Raw genomic sequence first — 21,762 nt, forward strand, 5'->3', positions numbered from 1 at the left:
GACATGTATACTATTCTGTGTTTACCCAATTTACTTATGGTTTCCTTCTTTATGTTTAAGTCATTCACCCAATTTGAATTTATCTTGCTGTAGGGTGTAAGGTGTTGATCAATTCCCAATCTCTCCCACACTGTCTTCCAATTTTCCCAGCAGTTTTTATCGAATAGTGGATTTTTGTCCCAAAAGCTGGGATCTTTGGGTTTATCGTATACTGTCTTGCTGAGGTCGCTTGCCCCCAGTCTATTCCACTGATCCTCCTTTCTGTCTCTTAGCCAGTACCAAATTGTTTTGATGACTGCCGCTTTGTAATATAGTTTAAGGTCTGGGACTGCAAGGCCCCCATCATTTGTGTTTTTTTTTTCATTATTTCCCTGGATATCCTTGATCTTTTGTTATTCCAAATGAACTTTATTATGGTTTTTTTCTAAATCAGTAAAGAAATTTTTTGGAAGTTCAATCGGTATGGCACTAAATAGATAAATAAGTTTGGGTAGGATGGTCATTTTTATCATATTGGCTCATCCTATCCATGAGCAGTTAATGTTTTTCCAATTGCTCAAGTCTAGTTTTAGTTGTGTGGAGAGCGTTTTGTAGTTGTGTTCATATAGTTCCTGTGTTTGTCTTGGGAGGTAGATTCCTAGGTATTTTATTTTGTCTAAGGTGATTTTGAATAGGATTTCTCTTTCTAGTTTTTGCTGCTGAGCTGTGTTGGAGATATATAGAAATGCTGATGACTTATGTGGGTTTATTTTGTATCCTGCAACTTTGCTAAAGTTGTTGATTATTTCAATTAGCTTTTTGGTTGAATCTCTAGGATTCTTTAAGTAGACCATCATGTCATCTGCAAAGAGTGATAACTTGGTCTCCTCCTTGCCTATTTTGATGCCTTCAATTTCTTTTTCTTCTCTAATTGCTACTGCTAGTGTTTTTAGTACAATGTCAAATAGTAGAGGTGATAATGGGCATCCTTGTTTCACTCCTGATCTTATTGGGAATGCATCTAGTTTATCCCCATTGCAGATGATATTAGCTGATGGTTTTAGATATATACTGTTTAATATTTTTAGGAAAGACCCTTCTATTCCTATGCTTTCTAGTGTTTTTAATAGGAATGGGGTGTTGTATTTTATCAAAGGCTTTTTCTGCATCTATTGAGATAATCATGTGGTTCTTATTGGTTTGCTTGTTGATGTGGTCAATTATGTGGATGGTTTTCCTAATATTGAACCAGCCCTGCATCCCTGGTATAAATCCTACTTGATCATGGTGGATGACCCTTCTGATCACTTGCTGGAGTCTTTTTGCTAGTATCCTATTTAAGATTTTTGCATCTATATTCATTAGGGAGATTGGTCTATAGTTTTCTTTCTCTGTTTTTGACCTGCCTGGTTTTGGAATCAGTACCATGTTTGTGTCATAAAAGGAGTTTGGTAGAACTCCCTCTTTGCTTATTATGTCAAATAGTTTGTATAGTATTGGGATTAACTGTTCTCTGAATGTTTGATAGAATTCACCGGTGAATCCATCAGGCCCTGGGGATTTTTTCTTAGGAAGTTCTTTGATGGCTTGTTGGATTTCATTTTCTGATATGGGATTATTTAAGAATTCTATTTCTTCTTTTGTTAGTCTAAGCAGTTTGTATTTTTGTATATATTCATCCATATCACCTAAATTGGTGTATTTATTGCCATATAATTGGGCAAAGTAATTTTTAATGATTGCCTTAATTTCCTCTTCATTGGAGGTGATGTCCCCCTTTTCATCTTTGATGCTGTTAATTTGCTTTTCTTCTTTCCTTTTTTTAATTAGATTGACCAGTACTTTGTCTATTTTGTTTGTTTTTTCAAAGTACCAGCTTCTTGTCTTATTTATTAAATCAATAGTTCTATCACTTTCGATTTTATTAATTTCTCCCTTAATTTTTAGGATGTCTAGTTTGGTTTTCTCCTGGGGGGTTTTAATTTGATCGCTTTTGAGTTTTTTTATTTGCATTTCCAATTGATTGATCTCTGCTCTCCCTAGTTTGTTAATATATGCACTCAGGGATATGAATTTACCTCTGATTACCTCTTTGGCTGCATCCCAAAAGATTTGAAAGGATGTCTCGCCATTGTCATTTTCCTCAATGAAATTATTAATTGTTCCTATAATTTCTTCTCTAACTAAACGATTTTGGAGTATCGTATTGTTTAATTTCCAATTAGTTTTTTATTTGGTTTTCCATGTACCATTACTGATCATTATTTTTATTGCCTTGTGATCTGAAAAGGCTGCATTTATTATTTCTGCTTTTCTGCATTTGTGTGCCATGTTTCTGTGACCTAATGTATGGTCAATCTTTGTGAATGTGCTATGTGGCACTGAGAAGAAGGTGTATTCCTTTTTATCCCTATTTATTTTTCTCCATATGTCTATTAATTCTAATTTTTCTAAGATTTCATTCACTTCTTTTACCTCTTTCTTATTTATTTTTTGGTTTGATTTATCTAAATTTGATAATGGTTGGTTCAAGTCTCCCACTAATATGGTTTTACTATCTATTTCTTCCTTCAATTCTCCTAGTTTCTCCATTAGAAATTTGGGTGCTATATTATTTGGTGCATACATGTTGATTAGTGATATTTCCTCATTATCTGAAGTCCCTTTTAACAAAATATAATTACCTTCCCTATCCCTTTTGATCAGGTCTATTTTTGCTTTGGCTTTGTCAGATATCATGATTGCAACTCCTGACTTCTTTCTGTCAGTTGAGGCCCAGAAGGTCTTACTCCATCCTTTAATTCTGGTCTTGTGGGTGTCTACCCACCTCATGTGTGTTTCTTGAAGACAACATATGGCAGGGTTTTGGATTCTAATCCATTCTGCTATTTGTCTACGTTTTATGGGTGAGTTCATCCCATTCACGTTCAGAGTTATGACTGTCACTTGTGGACTCCCTGACATTTTGATATCCTTCCCTAATTCTAACCTTTCTTCTTCAGCTCTACCTTTTAGTCCAGTGATTTACTTTAAATCAGTCCCCCTTGTCCCCTCCCTTGATATGTTTCCCTTTCTAGTCTCTACCTTTTTTTCCCTCCCCCTCCTCCCTCTTCTTCCCTCCCTTTTTTTTGTGTTCCCTCCCCCCTACTGCCCTTGGTTTTCCCTTCTCCCTTCCCTTGATGGGTAAGATAGAATTCAAGATCCCAATAGATCTGGATGTTCTTTCCTCTCAGAGTTGATTTCCCTGAGAGCAAGGTTTAAGTAAAAACTCTCTTCCTCTCCTTCTTATAGGAGTTTTCTTCCCCTCCCCTTCCCATGTGAATCTTTATGTGAGAAAGATTATTTTATTTGGTCTTTCTTTTCCTCCTATTTACACATTACATTTTCCCCACATGTTAATATACATAGATTGTTATAAATGCAGTCCTTATAGAAGAGAGTTTGAGTAAAAGAAACAGATAACATTTTTCTCCTTTTCCCTTTCCTTCATATTTACCTTTTCAGGTATTCCATGCTCTTTGTTTTTCGATATCGAACTTTCCACAGAGCTCTGGTCTTTTCTTTGCAAAAATTTGGAAATCTTCTATTTTGTTGAATGCCCATACTTTCCCTTGGAAGTATATAGTCAGTTTTTATGGGTAGCTGATTCTTGTTTGAAGGCCCAGCTCTCTTGCCTCTCTGAAAATCATGTTCCATGCCTTATGGTCATTCAGAGTGGAACTTGCAAGGTCTTGTGTGACCCTGATTGGCATTCCTTTATATCTAAAGTGTCTTTTTCTGGCTTCTCGTAGGATTTTTTCTTTTGCTTGAAAGCTTTGGAATTTGGCAATTACATTCCTGGGAGTTGTCTTTTGGGAATTTAGTGTAGAGGGTGGTCTGTGAACTCTTTCAGTGCCTGTATTGCCCCCTTGTTCTAGAATCTCTGGGCAATTTTCTTTGATTATATCTTGTATTACGCTGTCGAGTTTGCTATTTATTTCTGGCTTTTCTGGTAGTCCAATTCTTCTTAAATTGTCTCTTCTCCCTCTATTTTCCAAGTCTGTGACCTTGTCAGTGAGATATTTTATGTTCTCTTCTAACTTCTTGGCCTTTTGGCTTTGCTTTATTAGTTCTTGCTCGTTGTCTTCGAGTTGCCTAATTCTGACCTTTAAAGCCTGGTTTTCCTTTTCACTTTGGTCAAACTGGTTTTGTAGATGCGTGAATTTCTTTTGCATTATTTCCCACTTTTCCTCCCAGAAGGCTTCCATCTTTTTTATCATTTCCGATTCAAATTCTTCATGGGTTTATGGAGAGTTTCTGTTTCCTTTGGAAGGTTTCGGAGCATTTGCTTGTGTTTCCTCTTCTATCTCCTCTGTATTTTGTATTTTTGCTCCATAAAATGCGTCCAAAGTCGCCCCCTTCTTCTTGTTTTTCTTGGAATTTTGAGGCTTTTGTGCTTCTGTGGAGTTTGCCATCTCTATCTGAGTGGGGAGGACTAGCTTTTCTTATCTCTGTCTGTTGTTCAGAGGTTTTAGCCCTAGGCAAATTGTCTGTTCTCCTCACCTGTTCTGTCTTCCCGGGGAGGCCAGGAATTGCTGATGTTTCTGTGTTACTGCCCTCCTCAGTTCCCTCCCGATGCTTCTCCACTGCCCCACTTCCACACTCTGAGCCTGGCTCGGCCCTTTCCGCGAGGTGTTTGTTTCAGTGCCTTAGCCAGCTAGAAGAGCCTACACTCTGAGGGGGGAAGGGCCATGGCTTCCTGGAGCTCAGAGGGCTCCTGAAAGGATTAACTTTCCCTGGGTTGAACTGAGTATGCCTTGAGGCAGGAACCTTCCATGACACTCAGAGGGAAGGATCCAGCCAGGGGGCTGCAGGCTCCCCGTCTCTCTTTTTCCCTGCTGTCTGGGTGCCTCTGTGACTGGGTCAGGTTGTTTTCGGGAAGAGGCCTTCAGGATAGCCAGCCCTGAGGCTCTGAGGTTCCCTCTGCTGCCTCGGACTCAGTGCTCTGGGTTGGGGGGGATGGGTCCTGGGACCTTCCTTCTACCTACCCCTTAGATCCAAGTGATCTCAGGTTCTGGCTTTTGGAGGGGGCCGTACCTTTTGATCCAGGTCCAGGTCCAGGAGGAGGATTCCCGGGGTCTATGCTGTTGTTTGTTTTGAATTTCGGTGCCCTAGGAGCATATAGTTTGAGTTTGGTTGGGAAGGGTTTCCGGAGATCTGAACTTTAGCTTTCTCTAAGCCACCATCTTGACCAGAAGTGTTTCACATTTATATTCTAAAAGAAATCTTTATCCTTCACTACCTTAAAACCCCATAGCAGAGGTTCATAAGCATGGGTTCATGGACAGATTTCAGGGGTTTCATGAACTTAAATGGATAAAAATATTACATTTATTTTCCCTAATTTTGGACTCAAATTTAGCATTTTATTTAATCAGAAATTATTCTTAAAAATGTTGTTCTGAGAAGGGTCAATGGGCTTTACTAGACTACCAAAGGGGTCCAGGACATAAACAAGGTTGAAACTTCTAACCTAAAAGAATGAGTGATAGAGATTTCATGAACCAGGGCAAGACAGATAGGAGAGAATTTTTTGGATCATGGCAACTTTTTCCTGAATATTTTTGAATCAAACCTTGTAAGAATCACAAACTGTTAGAGCTAGAAAGTGCCTTAAGAGTCAAATATTCAACCTTTTCATTTTACAGATTCGAGGAAATTGAGTCGCAAAGAATGATGACTTGTACAAGTTCACACGGAAAGCTAATGGGACTCCATGACCCTTTCTACTACAGCATAGTACCATGTAGGCATTTGCCTATACATGTTATTGTTCACTCATATCTGACTTTTCATGACCCTATTTGGGGTTTTCTTGGCAGAGATACTGAAACAGTTTGCCATTTCCTTTCCTAGCCCATTTTACAGAGTAGGAAACTGAGGCAAATAGGGTTAAATGACTCATACAGTCACACAGCTAGTAAGTATCTCAGGCTGGATTTGAATTCAGGTCTTCCTAACTCCATGGCTAGTGCTCCATCCACTATTCTACATCACTGCCCATAAACATAGACTGATTCTATTCCTAATTAGGCTGCACATTAAAAAAGTAATCAGTCCCAGGATCCTGATCCCTTAGGACAGATCTAACTCCTTTGATTGGGTGAAGAATTCCCACTTGTATAACTTCATTCACTGTTCTCTCTGGGTTCTCTCAACCCAGGTTGCCCTGGTCATGTTTGCTGTGCATGCCCTGACAGATGAAAAGCATGTCCTGGATGCTGAAAAAGCTTTTGTGGCTCTGACAATCATCAATATTCTCAATAGGGCCCAGGCTTTCCTGCCATTTTCCATCAATACCATCTTTCAGGTAAGACAGAAGGAACGAGGAACTTACTGAATTAGTGGCCATGGAGCCCTTAAACCTCTTTCTTTTAGTAAGTGTAGGTCTATAGGGAGCAACAAGTTTGGGGAGAGATTCCTCTTTGTGACATGAGGTGCTAGTGGAATGTTCAGGCAGAGATGTTCAAGGGACAACTGGAAATATGATATTGGCAATAGAGGGGAAGAGATCAGGATTAGAGATACAGATTCAGGAAGTCACCTGCATAGTCATCTGTTTTGGATCCTCCGTCTTTGTATGTAGGGTTCTCTTTTTTATTGTTGCATTTATTGTTTTTTTTTAATGTTTTATTTTTTCCCAATGACATGGAAACACAATTTTCAATATTCATTCTTTCTTTAAGTCTTGACTTCCAAATTCTCCCCCTTCTTCCCTTTCTCCACCCCGCTTCCCATCCCTGAGAAGGCAAGCAATTTGAGATAGGTTATATGAGTGTAGTCGTGCAAAATATATGTCCATATTAGCCATGTTTTGAAAGAAAACACAAAAAGAAAAATAAGGTCTCAAAACGTAAGCTTCAATCTGTATTCAGACTCTTCATCTTCATTCTTCATCATAAGTCCTTCAGGATTGTCTTGGATCATTATGCTGCTGAGAAATAGTTACGACTTTCCCAATTGATCATCATACAAGATTGCTCTTTCTGAGTACGTTGTTTTTCTGGTTCTGCTCACCTCCCCCTACATCATAGACAAAGAGTTTTCTTAAAGTGAAACCCATGAAACCGATTGATCCACAGAGCCAAGTAAACTCTTATTCAACTCAGTTGCACAGATGTGACAAATTAAGCCATGGAAGTAAAAAGGATTGCCAAAGTGGACGGCTAGATGACTCAATGGATTGAGAACCAGGCTTGGAGATGGGAGGTCCCAGGTTCAAATATGGCCCCAGACACTTCCTAGCTGTGTGACCCTGGGCAAGTCACTTGACCCCCATTGACTAGCCCTTACTGATCTTCTGCCTTGGAACCAATACTTAGTATTGATTATAAGATGGAAGGTGAGGGTTTATGAAAAAAAAAGATCATCAAAGGGAAGAATGTAGAAAGAGCAGAAAAAAGGACCAAAGATAATCTTTCAGGGATAGTCATATTTAAGGGTGCAAGAAGAATAAAGGGCCAACAAACAAGACTGAAGTAGGAGAGGTTTTTCCTAACAGTGTGACCCTGGGCAAGTAATTTAACCCTAGTTTCCTAACCCTTAGGTTTCTTCTGCCTTGGAACCAATACACAGTATTGACTCTAAGATGGAAGGTAAGGGTTTTAATAATTTTTTAAAAAAAGATCACCAAAAGGAAGAATGTAGAAAGAGCAGAAAAAAGAACAAAGGGCAGTTTTTGGGGAACATTCATATTTAGGGGGTACAAGAAGGACAAAGGGCCAGCAAATGAGACTGAAATATGAATGAACCACAAGAGAAACCCATGAGACAAGAGAATAGTAAAGGAAAGGGGGTAGGAGTCAATATATTGAGAGGTCAAAGAAAGTGAAAACTGAAAAAAAAAGGTCTATTAGATTTGGTGGCAAGGCAGTTTTTAGCAACCTTACAGAGGATAGTTTCAGAAAGAGACTGTAGGTAGAAGAGGAAAAAGAAGAGAGGAAACAAGGGAGAAGAGCAAAGGAAGATTGAATAAAACAAGCAGATAAAAGAGAAAAGGGAAGAAAAGTCTGAGAGGTAGAGGGAGGACCATCAAATCTTGTTCCATGAGCATCTGTACCACTAATTCAACTCATCCCTCCTCAAGGCAGGGACTCTTCTACCCTTACATCTTTCTTCTTCATAATTATAGATTCTAGGAACAATTTTAATTAAGTGGAAAACCAGATAATAACTTGCTTTGCTACAATTTCAAAACACTCTTGTACTTACTATCACATTTTGCGCATGCGATAGGGAGGGTGGTTGGTGTTATAGATTGAGTTCATGGGGGCAGCTTAATGTCTTAGTGGATTGAGAGCCTGGTCTAGAGACAGGCGGTCTGGGAGTTCAAATCTGGCCTCGGACATTTCCTAGCCATATGAGCCTGAGCAAGTGACTTAACCCACTTGCTTAGCCCTTACCATTCTTGTGCCTAAAAAAAAAAAAACCACATATATATGTATGTATATGTATATATGTATGTATATATATATATGTATATATATGTATGTGTATATATATATATATATATATATATATATATATATATATATATATATATAGTTTTGAGCTGGCTGTTTAAAGGTATATTGAGGTTCAAATAAGAGGCAACATGTTATAACAGATAGTTATTTTTGGAGAGAAGTGAAGTGACATAATTAAGGCCACATAGTTACCTGGAGCAGAACTTGGACTAGAATCTTGGTTTCATGGTTCCTGGAGTTCTTACTATGAAAAAAAAAACAAAAAACTTCCTTCATTTTTGTTCTCCCTTGCCAGCTAAAGAAGATAGATTTTTATTTTATTTTATTTTTTAAAAAGATAGATTTTTATTATTTTATTTTTTTAAAAAGATAGATTTTTTTATTTTTTTTTTAAATTTTTACCTTCTATCTTAGAATTGATATGGTAAGAGGGAGGGGTGCAGTGGCTTATTTAGTTACCCAGCTAGGAAGTGTCTGAGTCCATATTTGAACCCAGGTCCTCCTGCCCGACTCTAAGCCTGGTGCTCTGTCCACTGAGCCATCTAGCTGCTCCAAAAGATAGATTTTCAAAGAATTACATCAGAACATTGGCTTCTTCTCCTTCTTGTGTTGATCTTTAACCACTGAACTTTGGTTTTATCTCCAGGCCTGGGTTTCCTTGGCCCGCCTAGCTGCCTTCCTCCATCTGGAAGAGGTAGAGCCCAGAGCAATCAGCACAACTCCTGTGGGTATGTACCGGGCTTAGGTATAGGTCCATGTGGGAGGTTTGAGTTGATCAGACTGTTTAAAGGTTTCTTGAGGTACCAAGGAGAGGCAGCGTGGTATAATAAATAGCATTAGGGGTCCCTTACAGACAGCAGCCAAAAATGATAAATGACAGCAAGAGAGGATTCAGATAAAGTATAAAAAACAGGCCTCCAAACTCCAAGAGCACTGAAGACTGAGGCCACAGAGGGCAATGGGTCCACAGTAAGCCTTGAGGTTACCATGAAGTAGTTATTCATAATGAGAACTGAGTCATCAAGAAAAAGTTAAAGACGAATGGAAGCAAACAACATTTTAAATTACTTCCATCCAAAATAATTTAAATGTTTCATGTATTGGGGCTCAGAGGTTAGTTTTGAATGCCTGGAAAATTCAACTGTGTGGAAATCCTTCCCAGATACTGGTGAGTGCCAAATAAATGAGTTTGTTTTATTTTCCTGGAATCTCAAGTAGAGCTTTTTGTTTGCCATTTTTCACTATTCCTTCGACCCCCATCCAAGACAAACACACAAAGAAATGGTGTTGTGATTAAAGATAAATGAAAAATTCAATGATAATTGCACAATGATAATTCAACTTACAGATTTATTTTAACCTAGGGAGATTTCATGAGCAGAGTTCTTAAGGGTTAGAGACAATTGCCATGGGGCAAGACCAAAGGGCAGGAAAGAGAACTCTTGAGTTCTTGAGTCAAGGCTTTAGGAGGACCCCCAAAAAGTAGGTCTGGCTGTCATTGCTGAAAGCAAGAGAAGAAAGACAGCGCTTTGGTGTAGCCTTTGGAACAGAGAACCAGAGAATGAGATGACTTTTTAGTTCTATCAGGTATATTCTATGGATCTATTCTAAGGATCTATGGCCCCCCTGAAATTAAGTAGGATAGACTTCCTCTAGTTAGCCTCAGAAAGTCCAAAAGGGGACCCCAACCTACTGCTATAGGTTTCCAAATGAAGTAAATTGGCAAAGTCTTCTCATAATAACTTCCTAATACCAGAGAGACAGCATAACATAGTAAAGTATTGGCCCTAGAATCTAGAAGAGTCGAGTTCAAATTCTACGTCTAATAGAATAAACATGGACCAAAAGGCTTCTAAAGTCCTTTTTATAATCCTATGATACTGATGCTGAGTCATCAGAGAAGGAATGACTTCCCTGCTTCATGTGACTCTACCTTGGCTATGGTACTCCGCTTCTCCTTTATCCATTTTGTCCTTGTGCAATAGCCTTCTTCAAGTATCTGAGTGACCACTATGTTGCTGAGTTCCCAATTGCCTGTATTATTAATAGATCCTAGGGGAAAAGATGGGATTCTTTTCTCCATTTTAAAGACCAAATTCTTTTCTTTCAGTTCTTCTAAACGCCTCTTTAGATTCCTTAGATATAAACAATGTAAATAGTCCTCTGTACTCTTAATAACTTATATGTTGGTATCTTGTTGTTCAGTCATGTCTGACTCTTTGTGACCCCTTTCTTGACCACTTTCTTGACCACTCAAGTGGTTTGCCATTTCCTTCTTCAGCTCATTTTATCAATGAGGAACTGAGGCAGACAAGGTTAAGTGACTTGTCCAGGGTCACACAGCTAGTAAGTATCTGAGGCTAAATTTGAACTCATGAAGATGAGCTTCCTGATTCCAAGCCTAGTGTTTTATCCACTAAGCCACCTAGCTGTCCCATTTATTGGTACAGAGAACTTAAATCTACTGATAACACCTCAAACTTTAATCACCAAATTTAGGAACTAGACATTGGCCAGAGTGTAGAGGAGGGAGCAGGAGGGTGATCAGTATCTCTGTCTTTCAGGAATTTATGATCTGGGTGAGAAGCCAAACATAAACATATAAACCATACCTGCTAAAGCCGCATGTTGGTTAAACCATTTATTTCATTCGCTCTTCCCTATACTCCAAATACCCTTTTCTTACCAATCCTTTCACCAGAGTCAATAATAAGGATGGTATTATGTATTTATGTTTTCATATGTATTATGTATGTAATGATGTATTCATTACTTATTATTATTCATCATTTAAGACAAATAAAAGAATCTAAACTTCCTCTCATCTTCCTGGCTCTTTAGAGGGGAATAGTAATGCTAATAGAAATTATTTTATTAGATAGAGACAGACAGAAAGAAAAACAGATAGATGGATGGATGGATAGATAGATAGATAGATAGATAGATAGATAGATAGATAGATAGATAGATAGATAGATAGATGGGACCTTGGAGGCCATTGATTCTAACACATTTCAGATAAGGAAATTGAGGCCCAAGGACAAGTGACTGTTGTGAGTGACCTAGAATGGAGAGAAGGAAGAGGAATATAAGGACCAGGAGAATGTGCTAAATTGATCCTCAAAGCTGAAATATGGGTTTCTGTCACAGGGGAGGAAAGCATCTCTGTCCAAGATGGCACCTTTGCATGGTCCCAGGAAAATTCTCCCTGCCTTCAAAGGTATAAAATTGTTTCTTTCTTTCTTTTCTTATCTTTTTTTTTTCACAATTCCCCCCTTAAAAACAGACCTGGAACAGAGACTGATTATTTCTAATGCAAACTTTCACTCTACCTGTGAGTAACTTTTTCTTTTTTTAAATCTCTGGACATTTAAGGAGAATCTGTACTTTCTAGTCATTTCTCTTACTCTAGTGTAGTGAATCTCAAGGAATTGCGAAGGGCACGCAATTGTTTACAGTAGCTTGTTCCTCCATTGTCGTTGTCGCATTTGCAGAACTTCCCTTCATAAGGGGGGGGGGAAAAAACAGGCCAAAAGAGGTGAAACCAGGATGGGTGACAAATGTTGACGAGGAATTTTGGCACCCAAGGAAAGTAGCAGAAAATTTGTTTCCAAATAGATCCTGTAATTCATAATATGAGAACAATAATTTATTATCTATTCATTACTTATTATCACTCATTATTTAAGAAAAATTCAGTCAAATGAAAAGGGGAATTCATTACTATAGTAGCTTACAGGTAGGTGATAACAACAGAAGCCATCCCTAGCTATGTGACCCTGGGCAAGTCACTTTATCCCATTTACCTAGCCTTTACCCACTCTTCTGTCCTAGAATCTATACTTAATATAAATTCTAAAACAGAAGATAAGGGTTTTTTAAAAATAGAAGCCTCAGGTAGCTTTCTTTCTGCCAAATAATTCATTTTAATTTTATTCAAATTTAAATTCTTTTTACCTTCTGAGTAACACATATTAAACTTTTGTGCTTTCTAAATTACTATATGATGAGGACCAAGCCCTAGACACCACACCTTAGTTATGGCTCTGTCAGATTAGTTATAGCTGCCAGATTCCCCCATCACGGGTACCCTAAAAAAGTCTTGTGACTTGATAATGTTCCCCAGAATCCTTTTTGGGGCAACTAGTATATGACACTTGGATAGTCTGGAAAGGGTAAGAGTTTTAGGTAGTAGATCATGTCTACTCACATGCTGGCTACTCCTTCCTTCACTTGCTAAGCCCAGGGTCCCCAAGCACTCCCTTGCCCTATGCCCACGTTCATAGGGATGGTTGTTTGGTGACAATTTATGATAGATAAAAAAACCCAAATTCATCGATTAGGGGAAAGGGAGGAGATTTGGGTCTCATTCATAGAGATCACTTATTATCACTATTATCACAACCATTTCAGGAAAGTACATCCAGCATATGTGTGTCCCATTTGTCTGGGTGGTTGGAAGGTGATCATGATGGAGAGAAAAGAAAAGGCTGAGAAATATGTAGGTGTTTATAACACAGATTCTGTTTTTCATTTTTGTCTTTGTGTTGTTCCAAGTGCCTCCCACAGTGCTCTTGTACATGGTAGGCACCTAATATTTTCTTCTTAAACTTATGAATGTGACCAGAGGTGGCAGGTACATGAACAGCTAGTTAGACATATGTTGGGTAGAAGAGCTGCCCAATGACCACTCCTGGGTGTTCATTCTTTGGAAAATCCATAGGTGGGCCACAAACTGTAATGTGTAGGAAAAATAATCCATATGGACTAGTATTTGGATCATTAGCGCTTTCATTTTGTTTTCATAGTTTGAGTATACCCCCCCCCCAATTCCCTTGTTGTTGTTGTTTTTGGTCTTCTTCCATGTTTTATTAGAATAAATTTGGTGGTGCCACGGGGTTCCTTCTTTGCTGTAACTGGTCCAGTGGGTTCAGGGAAATCCTCATTGCTATCAGCGATCCTGGGAGAACTGACCAAGTTGGAGGGAAATGTAAACATTAAGGTAAGGTCACAGACACCCTACCTATCTCCTGGGAAAAGAAGCTATGGGAACTCAGTTCCCAACCAAAAATATTTTTCTAGTCTTCCCATTTGCAATCAAGAATTCCCAGAAGAAACCCCTGGAAATCAGAAGACGTAGATTTTAATCCTAGATCCACTGAATTTGCTCTGTGATTTGGGGCAAGTTACTTAACATCTCCAGACCTTATTTTCTGCATCAATGAAACAGAGATGGTCATGCCCAACAACACTATTGGATGAGACTCTCATTTATTTAGCACTCTTTCAGGTTTCTTCCTAGGCTAAAAATATTTACTCCTTGATCAAAACCTCATTTTAAAAATGATTTTTAAGATTTTTCACCATCCTTGTCACCCTGCTTTGGGCACACTCTAATTTAATGAGAAACATTGCATATACTGTCAAACTTAATTGATGTGCAAGTTTTGTTAGACTTCATCCCTCCCTCCTGTCTTTCCTTCCTTCCTTCAGCTTCCTTTCTTCTTCCCTCCCTCTTTTCCTCCCTCTCTTTATTTCCTGTCTTCTCTTCTTTTCCTTCTTCCTTTCCTCCCTACTTCCTTCTTTCCTTTCTTCTCTCTCCCTCCTTCCCTCTCTTCCCTTTTTCTTCCTTTCCCCTTTTCCTCCTTCCCCTCTCATTCCTTTCTCATTCCTTATCTTCCCTTCTCCTTAGTCTACCTTTTTCTTCCTTCCTTCCTTCCTTTCTTCCTTCCTTCTTTCCTATAGATCTGTGAGGAATAGAGGAAGGATATATATATATATATATATATATATTATCAAATAAACATGATATAAAAACAAGAGATATCAATAAAAAAGGACATGGCACCCAAGACTAGACTCACCAGTCTAGAGGGACTAGTGGGTCTAATACAGTCTCATTATATTCATCCTCTCCCAATTTTGCAAGGAATCAAGGAGAGTACCTTCTAATATCTATTCTTTGGGGTCATTATAATTTTGTAGCTTTCAGTTTTGATGGTGCTGCTGTTGTGATTCTTCCCATTTGCATTGTTGTACTCACTGTGTATATTATATTCCTGGTTCTGCTTGCTTTGTTCTACATCAATTAACACATCTTCACATGCTTCTCTGAATTCTTTATATTTGTCAATTTTTTTTGCAGCACAGGCATTTTCCATTGAATTCATGTGCCACAATTTGTCTACCCATTCCCCATTCAATGGACACCTACTTTTTGTTTCCAGTTCTTTGCTGCCATACCAAGGTCCCCCTTTAGCCTTTTCTCCAGCAGAGGAGGTGTCCAAGGTAACACAGCTAGTGTGTGAAGCTTGAGTCCAGTGCAGATCTTGGTGATTACAGGCCCATATTCTGTCCATGAATATGAATAGTTTGTTGTATATGAGAACTTTCTTTCCATCTTTGCTCTCCTTGGGACATATGCTATGTGGTTTCCCCCCTTAGGGCTCAGTGGCTTATGTGCCCCAAGAAGCCTGGATCCAGAATGCTTCAGTGGAAGAGAACGTGTGCTTCGGACAGGAGCTGAATATGCCGTGGTTAGACAGAGTTCTGGAAGCTTGTGCACTGCCTCCAGACCTTGCAAGTTTTCCTGCTGGAATTCACACAGAGATAGGCGAACAGGTTGGTCAGCGTCTCAGTACCTCTCCAAATTGCTAAGGCAGCCCAATTACCCCCCCCCCCCCCGCTAGCCTTTTCTCTGGCAGAGGACGTGTCCAAGGTAACACAGCAGATCCTTGTGACTACAAGTCCATGTTATGTTCATTGTACCACCTGGATGCCTCTATCTGATCTAAGTGATATGTGAGGGTATCATTCAGGTAAGCTAAGGCATTTGTAGGGATGATGAGAATAAAGAAGAAAAAAAGAAAAAGAAGAAGTGGGGGGCGGTAAGGAATTCAGGAGAAAAGTGAAAAAAGCTGCATGTTGTAAAAGTAGAAAAGAGAGTCCTTCCAATAACTGGGAATCAAGAATAGTATCTAGTCCAACATGACCAGTCTTTCCAAAAGCATTTATTAAGTGCCCACTATGCTAAGTCACTGGGCTAAGAACTAGAGATACCAAGAAAAGCAAAAGGTAGCCCCTGCCTTTGAGGAGCTCTCAGTTTAATGGGGGAGAACATACGAAGACAAATTTATAAAAACATGTTAAGTACAGGATAAATAGAAAATAATCAATAGAAGGGAGACTCTAGAATTAAGAAGTATTGGGAAAGGCTTCCTGTGGAAGGTGGTGCCATTAACTAGCCATCTGACCGTCTCTGTCTCTTATTGAGTCACAGAAAATCAAAGCAAGAAAGATCATCTAGTCCAACTCCATTGTTTCATGGAAGAGAAAACTGAGGTGTAGAGACTTGAAAGAACTTCCTTTGCCTGGTTAGCATGGCTACACTGAACCCAGATTTCCTGAACTAGTGAACAAGAAAAGTAGCAGCAACTACTCTAAAATTAGGTTATTCTCCAGACTTCAGTTGTTTCATGTATAAAATGAAATGAACTGGATAATCTCTAAGGTTCCTTCTAGCTCTTAAAGTGTGTGTTTCTCGTAGACTAGTGTTGAGTTTATTTTTTAAAAGAAAAGCAAGTTGTATAGAAAAGCTAATATGTAAACAATGCTTTAAGGTTTGCAGTGCACTTTACAGATGTTATCTCATACTTCAAAACAACTCTGGGAGATAATGTGCTATTATTATCATCCCCATTTTACAGATGAGAAATTTGAGATCAATTATTTCGAGGTCCCCACTAGTGTCTGAGGCTGGATATGAACTCGAGTATTCCTGCTTATAAATCTAGAAATTTATCTTCTATACCACCTAGATGTATATAATAGAGATCCAGTTTCATGTAAAAAAAACAAGGTTATGATTCTATAAATTGTACCTTTAGTCCTCAGGGATTTCATAAAAGCCCAAAGTTGCCTATTTGAATGAAACCACCATATTCACTTCCTTACTCTAAATGGCTATTTCAGGGTCTGGTTTAAGTTCTTTGGGTTACCTTTTAGGGAAGGCTCTGGGAAGTTCTGTATTCCAAACCTCAGTCTTTCACAAGAATTTGGGGGGCTTCCTAGCAAGTCTTCTTTTTATCATAAGGACAGAAGGAGCCAGACCAGAGAGAGCCTGTCTCAGCAGGAAGATGTGGAGATATTCAGGATTAACCTTGGCTCTTGGACCTTCTTCTCCAGGGCATCAACCTTTCTGGAGGCCAGAAGCAGAGACTGAGTCTGGCTCGTGCTGTGTACAAGAAAGCAGCTATCTACCTGCTAGATGACCCTCTTGCAGCCTTGGATGCTCATGTTGGCCAGCATATCTTTGACCGTGTCATTGGGCCAGGAGGATTGCTCCATGGAACGGTATGGTACCTCAAGGGCACAAACAATGGAACCTTCTCCTTCTCTTCCAGCCAGATGCTTCAGGCTAGAATGAATGAGGGTCCAGCTCTCATCCATTCCGAACCCCCCATCCATCTCACTGTCCTTTTTGGTCTCCTCTCTCTCCCCAAGGAAGAGAAGCACCAAGCTGTCTCTTTTTTAGTCCGGGAATTACATAAATATTTACATTCTGCACAATTCAACTCTCCTAGTTGCTATGGGGCAAATGGGAACTATGTCCCCCGACCTCAAAGACCTCCTTATATTTTCACAAAGACAACATAGGCACTAGTCAGTGAGTGGGTTTATATTTTGGGTAATTTTAAGATGCATATATTAGGAAGGCTCTACTTTGAAAAAAATCTAATATTTGAAACTTCAAATTTTTTTAAAATTGATAAATTGGGGGGAGAGCATTTCACTTCCAAAGCTTCCACTAGAAATGGCATTTCCTATTTCTTCCATAGCAGCTAGGAAAGGTGCATTCTGCAGAATGTAAATAATTATGTTACAATAGGAGACAAAAGAGGCACCTACCTTTAGCTTCTCTTCCTTGGGGAGAGGGAAGAGATGAAAAAGGACAGAAACAAAAGGACAATGAGATGGACTGGGAGCTCAGAATGGACAGGGACTGAGCCCTGGTGAATTGTGAAAGATCACACTGATGTCTAAGCCAAATCAAGCCACATAAAAAGGATTCTAAAATCTTTTTTCTTCTAAGACAAATTCATTTGGGCAGCAAGTGAATGAGAAGCCTTGTACCTCAGGACACCACTCCAGGGGAAAGCAAGGCAGAAACCTAGGAATTCCACCTCTGCCCCAACTAAGAAGTCTGCCATCCCAGGAGGGGAAAATAAGGGGGAAGGGGAAGACAGAGGGGAAAGTGTAGCTTCCTATTTTAACTACTTATTCTTGATAACTAGTGGCTAAACTTAGTTATTTCTACCTTCTGAAGGAAGACAAGTAAATTTCAGCTTTGTGGTCAAGTCATTTCAGTTGTGTCCAACTTTTTGTGACCCCATGTGGGTTTTTTTTGGCAAAGATACTAGAATGGTTTGTCATTTCCTCCTCTAGCTCATTTTACAAACAAGGAAACTGAGGCAAACAGGATTAAGTGATTTGCTAAGTGTCACACAGCTAGCAAAAGTCTGAGGCCACATTTGAACTCAGGAAGATGAGTCTTCCTGACTTCAGGCCTGCCACACTATTGACTATGCCACCTAGTCGGCCCCTTAATTTCAGCATCCTGGGATAATATTCCAGTCACTCTGACCTAGTTAGAACATTACTGAAGCTATGGAAATATTCACTTTGGATTCACCTTCAAATATTTAGTCTCATCTTGTGGATTGAAGTGTTTATTGATAGACCATTAACCTTTTAAAATTTTTTAATTAATTAATTAATTTAGGCTATTTTTCCATGGTTACATGATTCATGTTCTTTCCCTCTCTCTTTCCTCCCCCCTCCCAGAGCTGACAAGCAATTCCACTGGGTTATTCATGTATCATTGTTCAAAACCTATTTCCATAGTATCCATATTTGCAATAGTGATCATTTAAAGCCATTGCCCCAATAGCTTTCCTTCTAATTTTGGTTGGATTGATTTTGTTTGTACAAACCCTTTTTAATTTTATATAGTCAAAATAATTAATTTTACATTTTGTAATATTCTCTATCTCTTGCTTGGTCTGAAATTCCTTCCTTTCCCACATATCTGACACATATACTATTCTATGTTTACCTAACTTATTTATGATTTCACTCTTTATATTTAAGTCATTTACCCATTTTGAGTTTATCTTGGTATAGGGTGTGAGATGTTGATCTAAACCTGATTTTTTTCCATACCGTTTTCCAATTTTCCCAGAAGTTTTTGTCAAATCGTAGGTTCTTGTCCCAAAAGCTGGGATCTTTAATCCCAGTTTTAATTGTGTAAAAAGTGTTTTGTAGTTGTGTTCATATTATTCCTGTGTTTGTCTCAGCAGATAGATTCCTAAGTATTTTATATTGTCTAGGGTGATTTTAAATGGAATTTCTCTTTCTAACTCCTGCTGTTGAGTGTTGTTAGAAATATATAGAAAAGCTGATAATTTATGTGGGTTTGTTTTATATCCTTCAATTTTGCTAAAGTTGTTGATTATTTTGACTAGATTTTTGGTTTGGTCTAGGATTCTTTAAGTAGACGATCATGTCATCTGCAAAGAGTGACAGCTTGGTCTCCTCATTACCTATTTTAATACCTTCAATTTCTTTTTCTTCTCTAATTGCTACTGCTAGTGTTTCTAGTACAATGTTGAATAATAAAGGTGATAATGGGCATCCTTGTTTCACTTGTGATCTTATTGGGAAGGCTTCTAGTTTATCACCATTGCAGATGATGTTGGCTGATGGTTTTAGGTAGATACTGTTTATTATTTTTAGGAAAGGCCCTTCTATTTCTACACTTTCTGGTGTTTTCAATAGGAATGAGTGTTGTATTTTATCAAAGACTTTTTCCTGCATCTATTGAGATAATTGTGTGATTTCTATTGGTTTGATTATTGATATGGTCGATTACATGGATGGTTTTCCTCATATTTAGCCATCCTTACATTATTGGTATAAATCCCTCCTATTATAGTGAATAACCCTCGTGATCACTTGCTGGAGTCTTTTTGCTAGTATCCTATTTAAGATTTTTGCATCTTTGTCCATTAAGGAGATTGGTCTGTAGTTTTTACTTTGGGTCCATTAGCTTTTTTAAAAAAAAATATGAAATTAATCATGAATTTACATATCATTCTTGAACATGGACTATGCTCATCTTCTCTATCATTCCAGCTTTGGCATATATGCTGCTGAAGCAAACATGAACATTAACTTTTAGACAAAGTAGGATGAAGAGCTGAGAAACTTAGAAACTGCTACCAAGAGAGGATCAAAGAGAAATTAAAAGGAAGAATCTTTGATATTATAATGGAAGTCAATGGAAGAGTGAAATTCAGTGAATCCAATTTCAATTTACATACTGCTCAGCAATAGATTATATATATATATAAAGCAGACTGTGACCTCTTCAAGTATGTGGACACATATACAGTATCCCTTCCACATCGTCCATAATGGGGGCACAGTGCCCCCACAATCTAGAAAAATCTATGTAAAATTTTTTGGCCTTCCATCTGTACTAGAGAATCAATCTAAATTTTTTCTTTTATGGGATATTTATAGTAAAAGAAATTATGTATACATATGGTAATAAGAGATAAAATAGATTTATATTATATAGGTATAGATATTATGCATTTCTGAGTCTCTAAACTTTTTCTCTGTTGTCTGCTAGCCTTTGTGTATCATCTGTGACTTCTGCAAAACTCCCCCAAAATTTGCATTTCATTTCTTGTGCTGACTTGCAATATATGGAAACCATGATGGGGAAAGTCATGATGTGGAAAGGATAGCTGTACAAGTTTGTATCCTTGCCAAGCAGAAGGATAGAGACAGATAGAGTGCTGGACCTGAGGTCAGGAAAACTTCCTGCTTCCAAATCTAGCCTCAGACACTTAACTAGCTGTGTGGCCTTGGACAGGTCATTTAGCCCTGACTGCCTCAGTTTCCTCATCTGTCAAATGAACTAGAAAAAATGGCAAACCACTCCAGTATCTTTGTCAAGAAAACTCCAAATGGGGTCATGTAGAATCATACACAACTGAAATGACTAAACAACAACAAAAACATCAAATAGACACCTTAAAATATGTGGGGCCACTTTACAAGGTCCAAGAATTTGTATGGAATAGGACCTACCTGTATACTTTTCTAAAAAGATACAGTTTCGTTCATAATTCCTTTACTTTGTATATTGAAATGTTCATATTTGTTGTTTAAGTTTATAATTTTTTTAAACCACCTTTTAAAACCACACTCATACCTCTAACTTCTTTCTTTCCTAGACTCGTATTCTTGTGACCCATGCAGTCCACATCCTTCCACAGGCTGATTACATCATTATGATGGCGGATGGAGCAGTGGTTGAGAGTGGCTCCTATCAGGAGCTACTACAAAGGAATGGCCCTTTTACAGACTTCTTGGGCCAGTCCAAACAGGAAGAGGCCAATGCCAGCCAGGGTAATTCCCTGCCTTCAGACTGTAGGGTGGGCCATCTCTTTTTATGGTAGGGGGAGGAGAGTGGAGGGGTTGATTCTTTAGGCTTCTACCTTGTCCTCAAGTCTCTAAACTCCCATTGATTCTCCAAGTTGGACAGCTCCCAGGAGAAATTGCCCATTTTCCCAAACTTGTTTCTTTCAGAAGTTAAGAGCTCCAGGAACATCTCTGAAAGTGAAGCATCTACAAACAAGACGGACAGGTCAGTGTAATACTATTGCCTTCATAATATAATCGTTCCCAGGCAGAAACAACATACACAAATTCAGAAAACTTCCAGAAGCCCCTGGTACGGGTTGAGGTTCCTTGGTTTGGTGAGCAGGGAGAAAAAGAGAAAAGTAGAAATGGGAGAAAGCAGCCCTATGTTGATCAATCGTCTCCAGAACTTTCTCTTTTTCCTTGGTGATTAACTCTTCCTCTGAACCCCCAGAGAACTTTGGAACACTGATGGGAAGCTGAAGCTAGCAACTCTGGGGACCAAACTTGCCTTTCCAAGAGGGAGTTGGGAGTAGGATCTCCAGGCACTTGTCTATATGAGTATCCTTTAGATGATGCTCATTAAAGCCTTCAATGACTCCACCTGTGTACTTGTCTTGCCTTCCCTTCCACACTCACTGCTAGATTATAAATTTCTTGAGAAAAGGAATGATCTTATTCCTATTTGTTTCCCTCAAAGAACCTAGACCCTTGCACAAAATAGATGGGAATTAATTGTTCATTAAAGGGATTACTTCATTGATCCTTTCACCACATTATTTGGATA

At 38.7% G+C, this 21,762-nt stretch overlaps 1 protein-coding gene and 1 pseudogene across 1 annotated transcript in view; one reads left to right on the forward strand and one right to left on the reverse strand.

Annotated features, from left to right (window-relative positions):
- Positions 1 to 21,762, forward strand: part of ABCC6 (ATP binding cassette subfamily C member 6) — an 84,226-nt gene that overhangs the window by 43,083 nt on the left and 19,381 nt on the right. Inside the window, 8 exon segments of the mRNA XM_056806308.1 lie at positions 6,182 to 6,328; positions 9,130 to 9,211; positions 11,634 to 11,703; positions 13,359 to 13,485; positions 14,928 to 15,104; positions 16,668 to 16,835; positions 20,789 to 20,963; positions 21,144 to 21,201. Of these exon segments, the coding sequence (XP_056662286.1) occupies positions 6,182 to 6,328; positions 9,130 to 9,211; positions 11,634 to 11,703; positions 13,359 to 13,485; positions 14,928 to 15,104; positions 16,668 to 16,835; positions 20,789 to 20,963; positions 21,144 to 21,201 (1,004 nt within the window).
- LOC130455742 (U6 spliceosomal RNA) lies at positions 19,602 to 19,702 on the reverse strand (annotated as a pseudogene).

This window comes from Monodelphis domestica, chromosome 7, assembly GCF_027887165.1.
Source record: "Monodelphis domestica isolate mMonDom1 chromosome 7, mMonDom1.pri, whole genome shotgun sequence".
Classification (NCBI taxonomy): Eukaryota; Metazoa; Chordata; class Mammalia; order Didelphimorphia; family Didelphidae; genus Monodelphis; species Monodelphis domestica.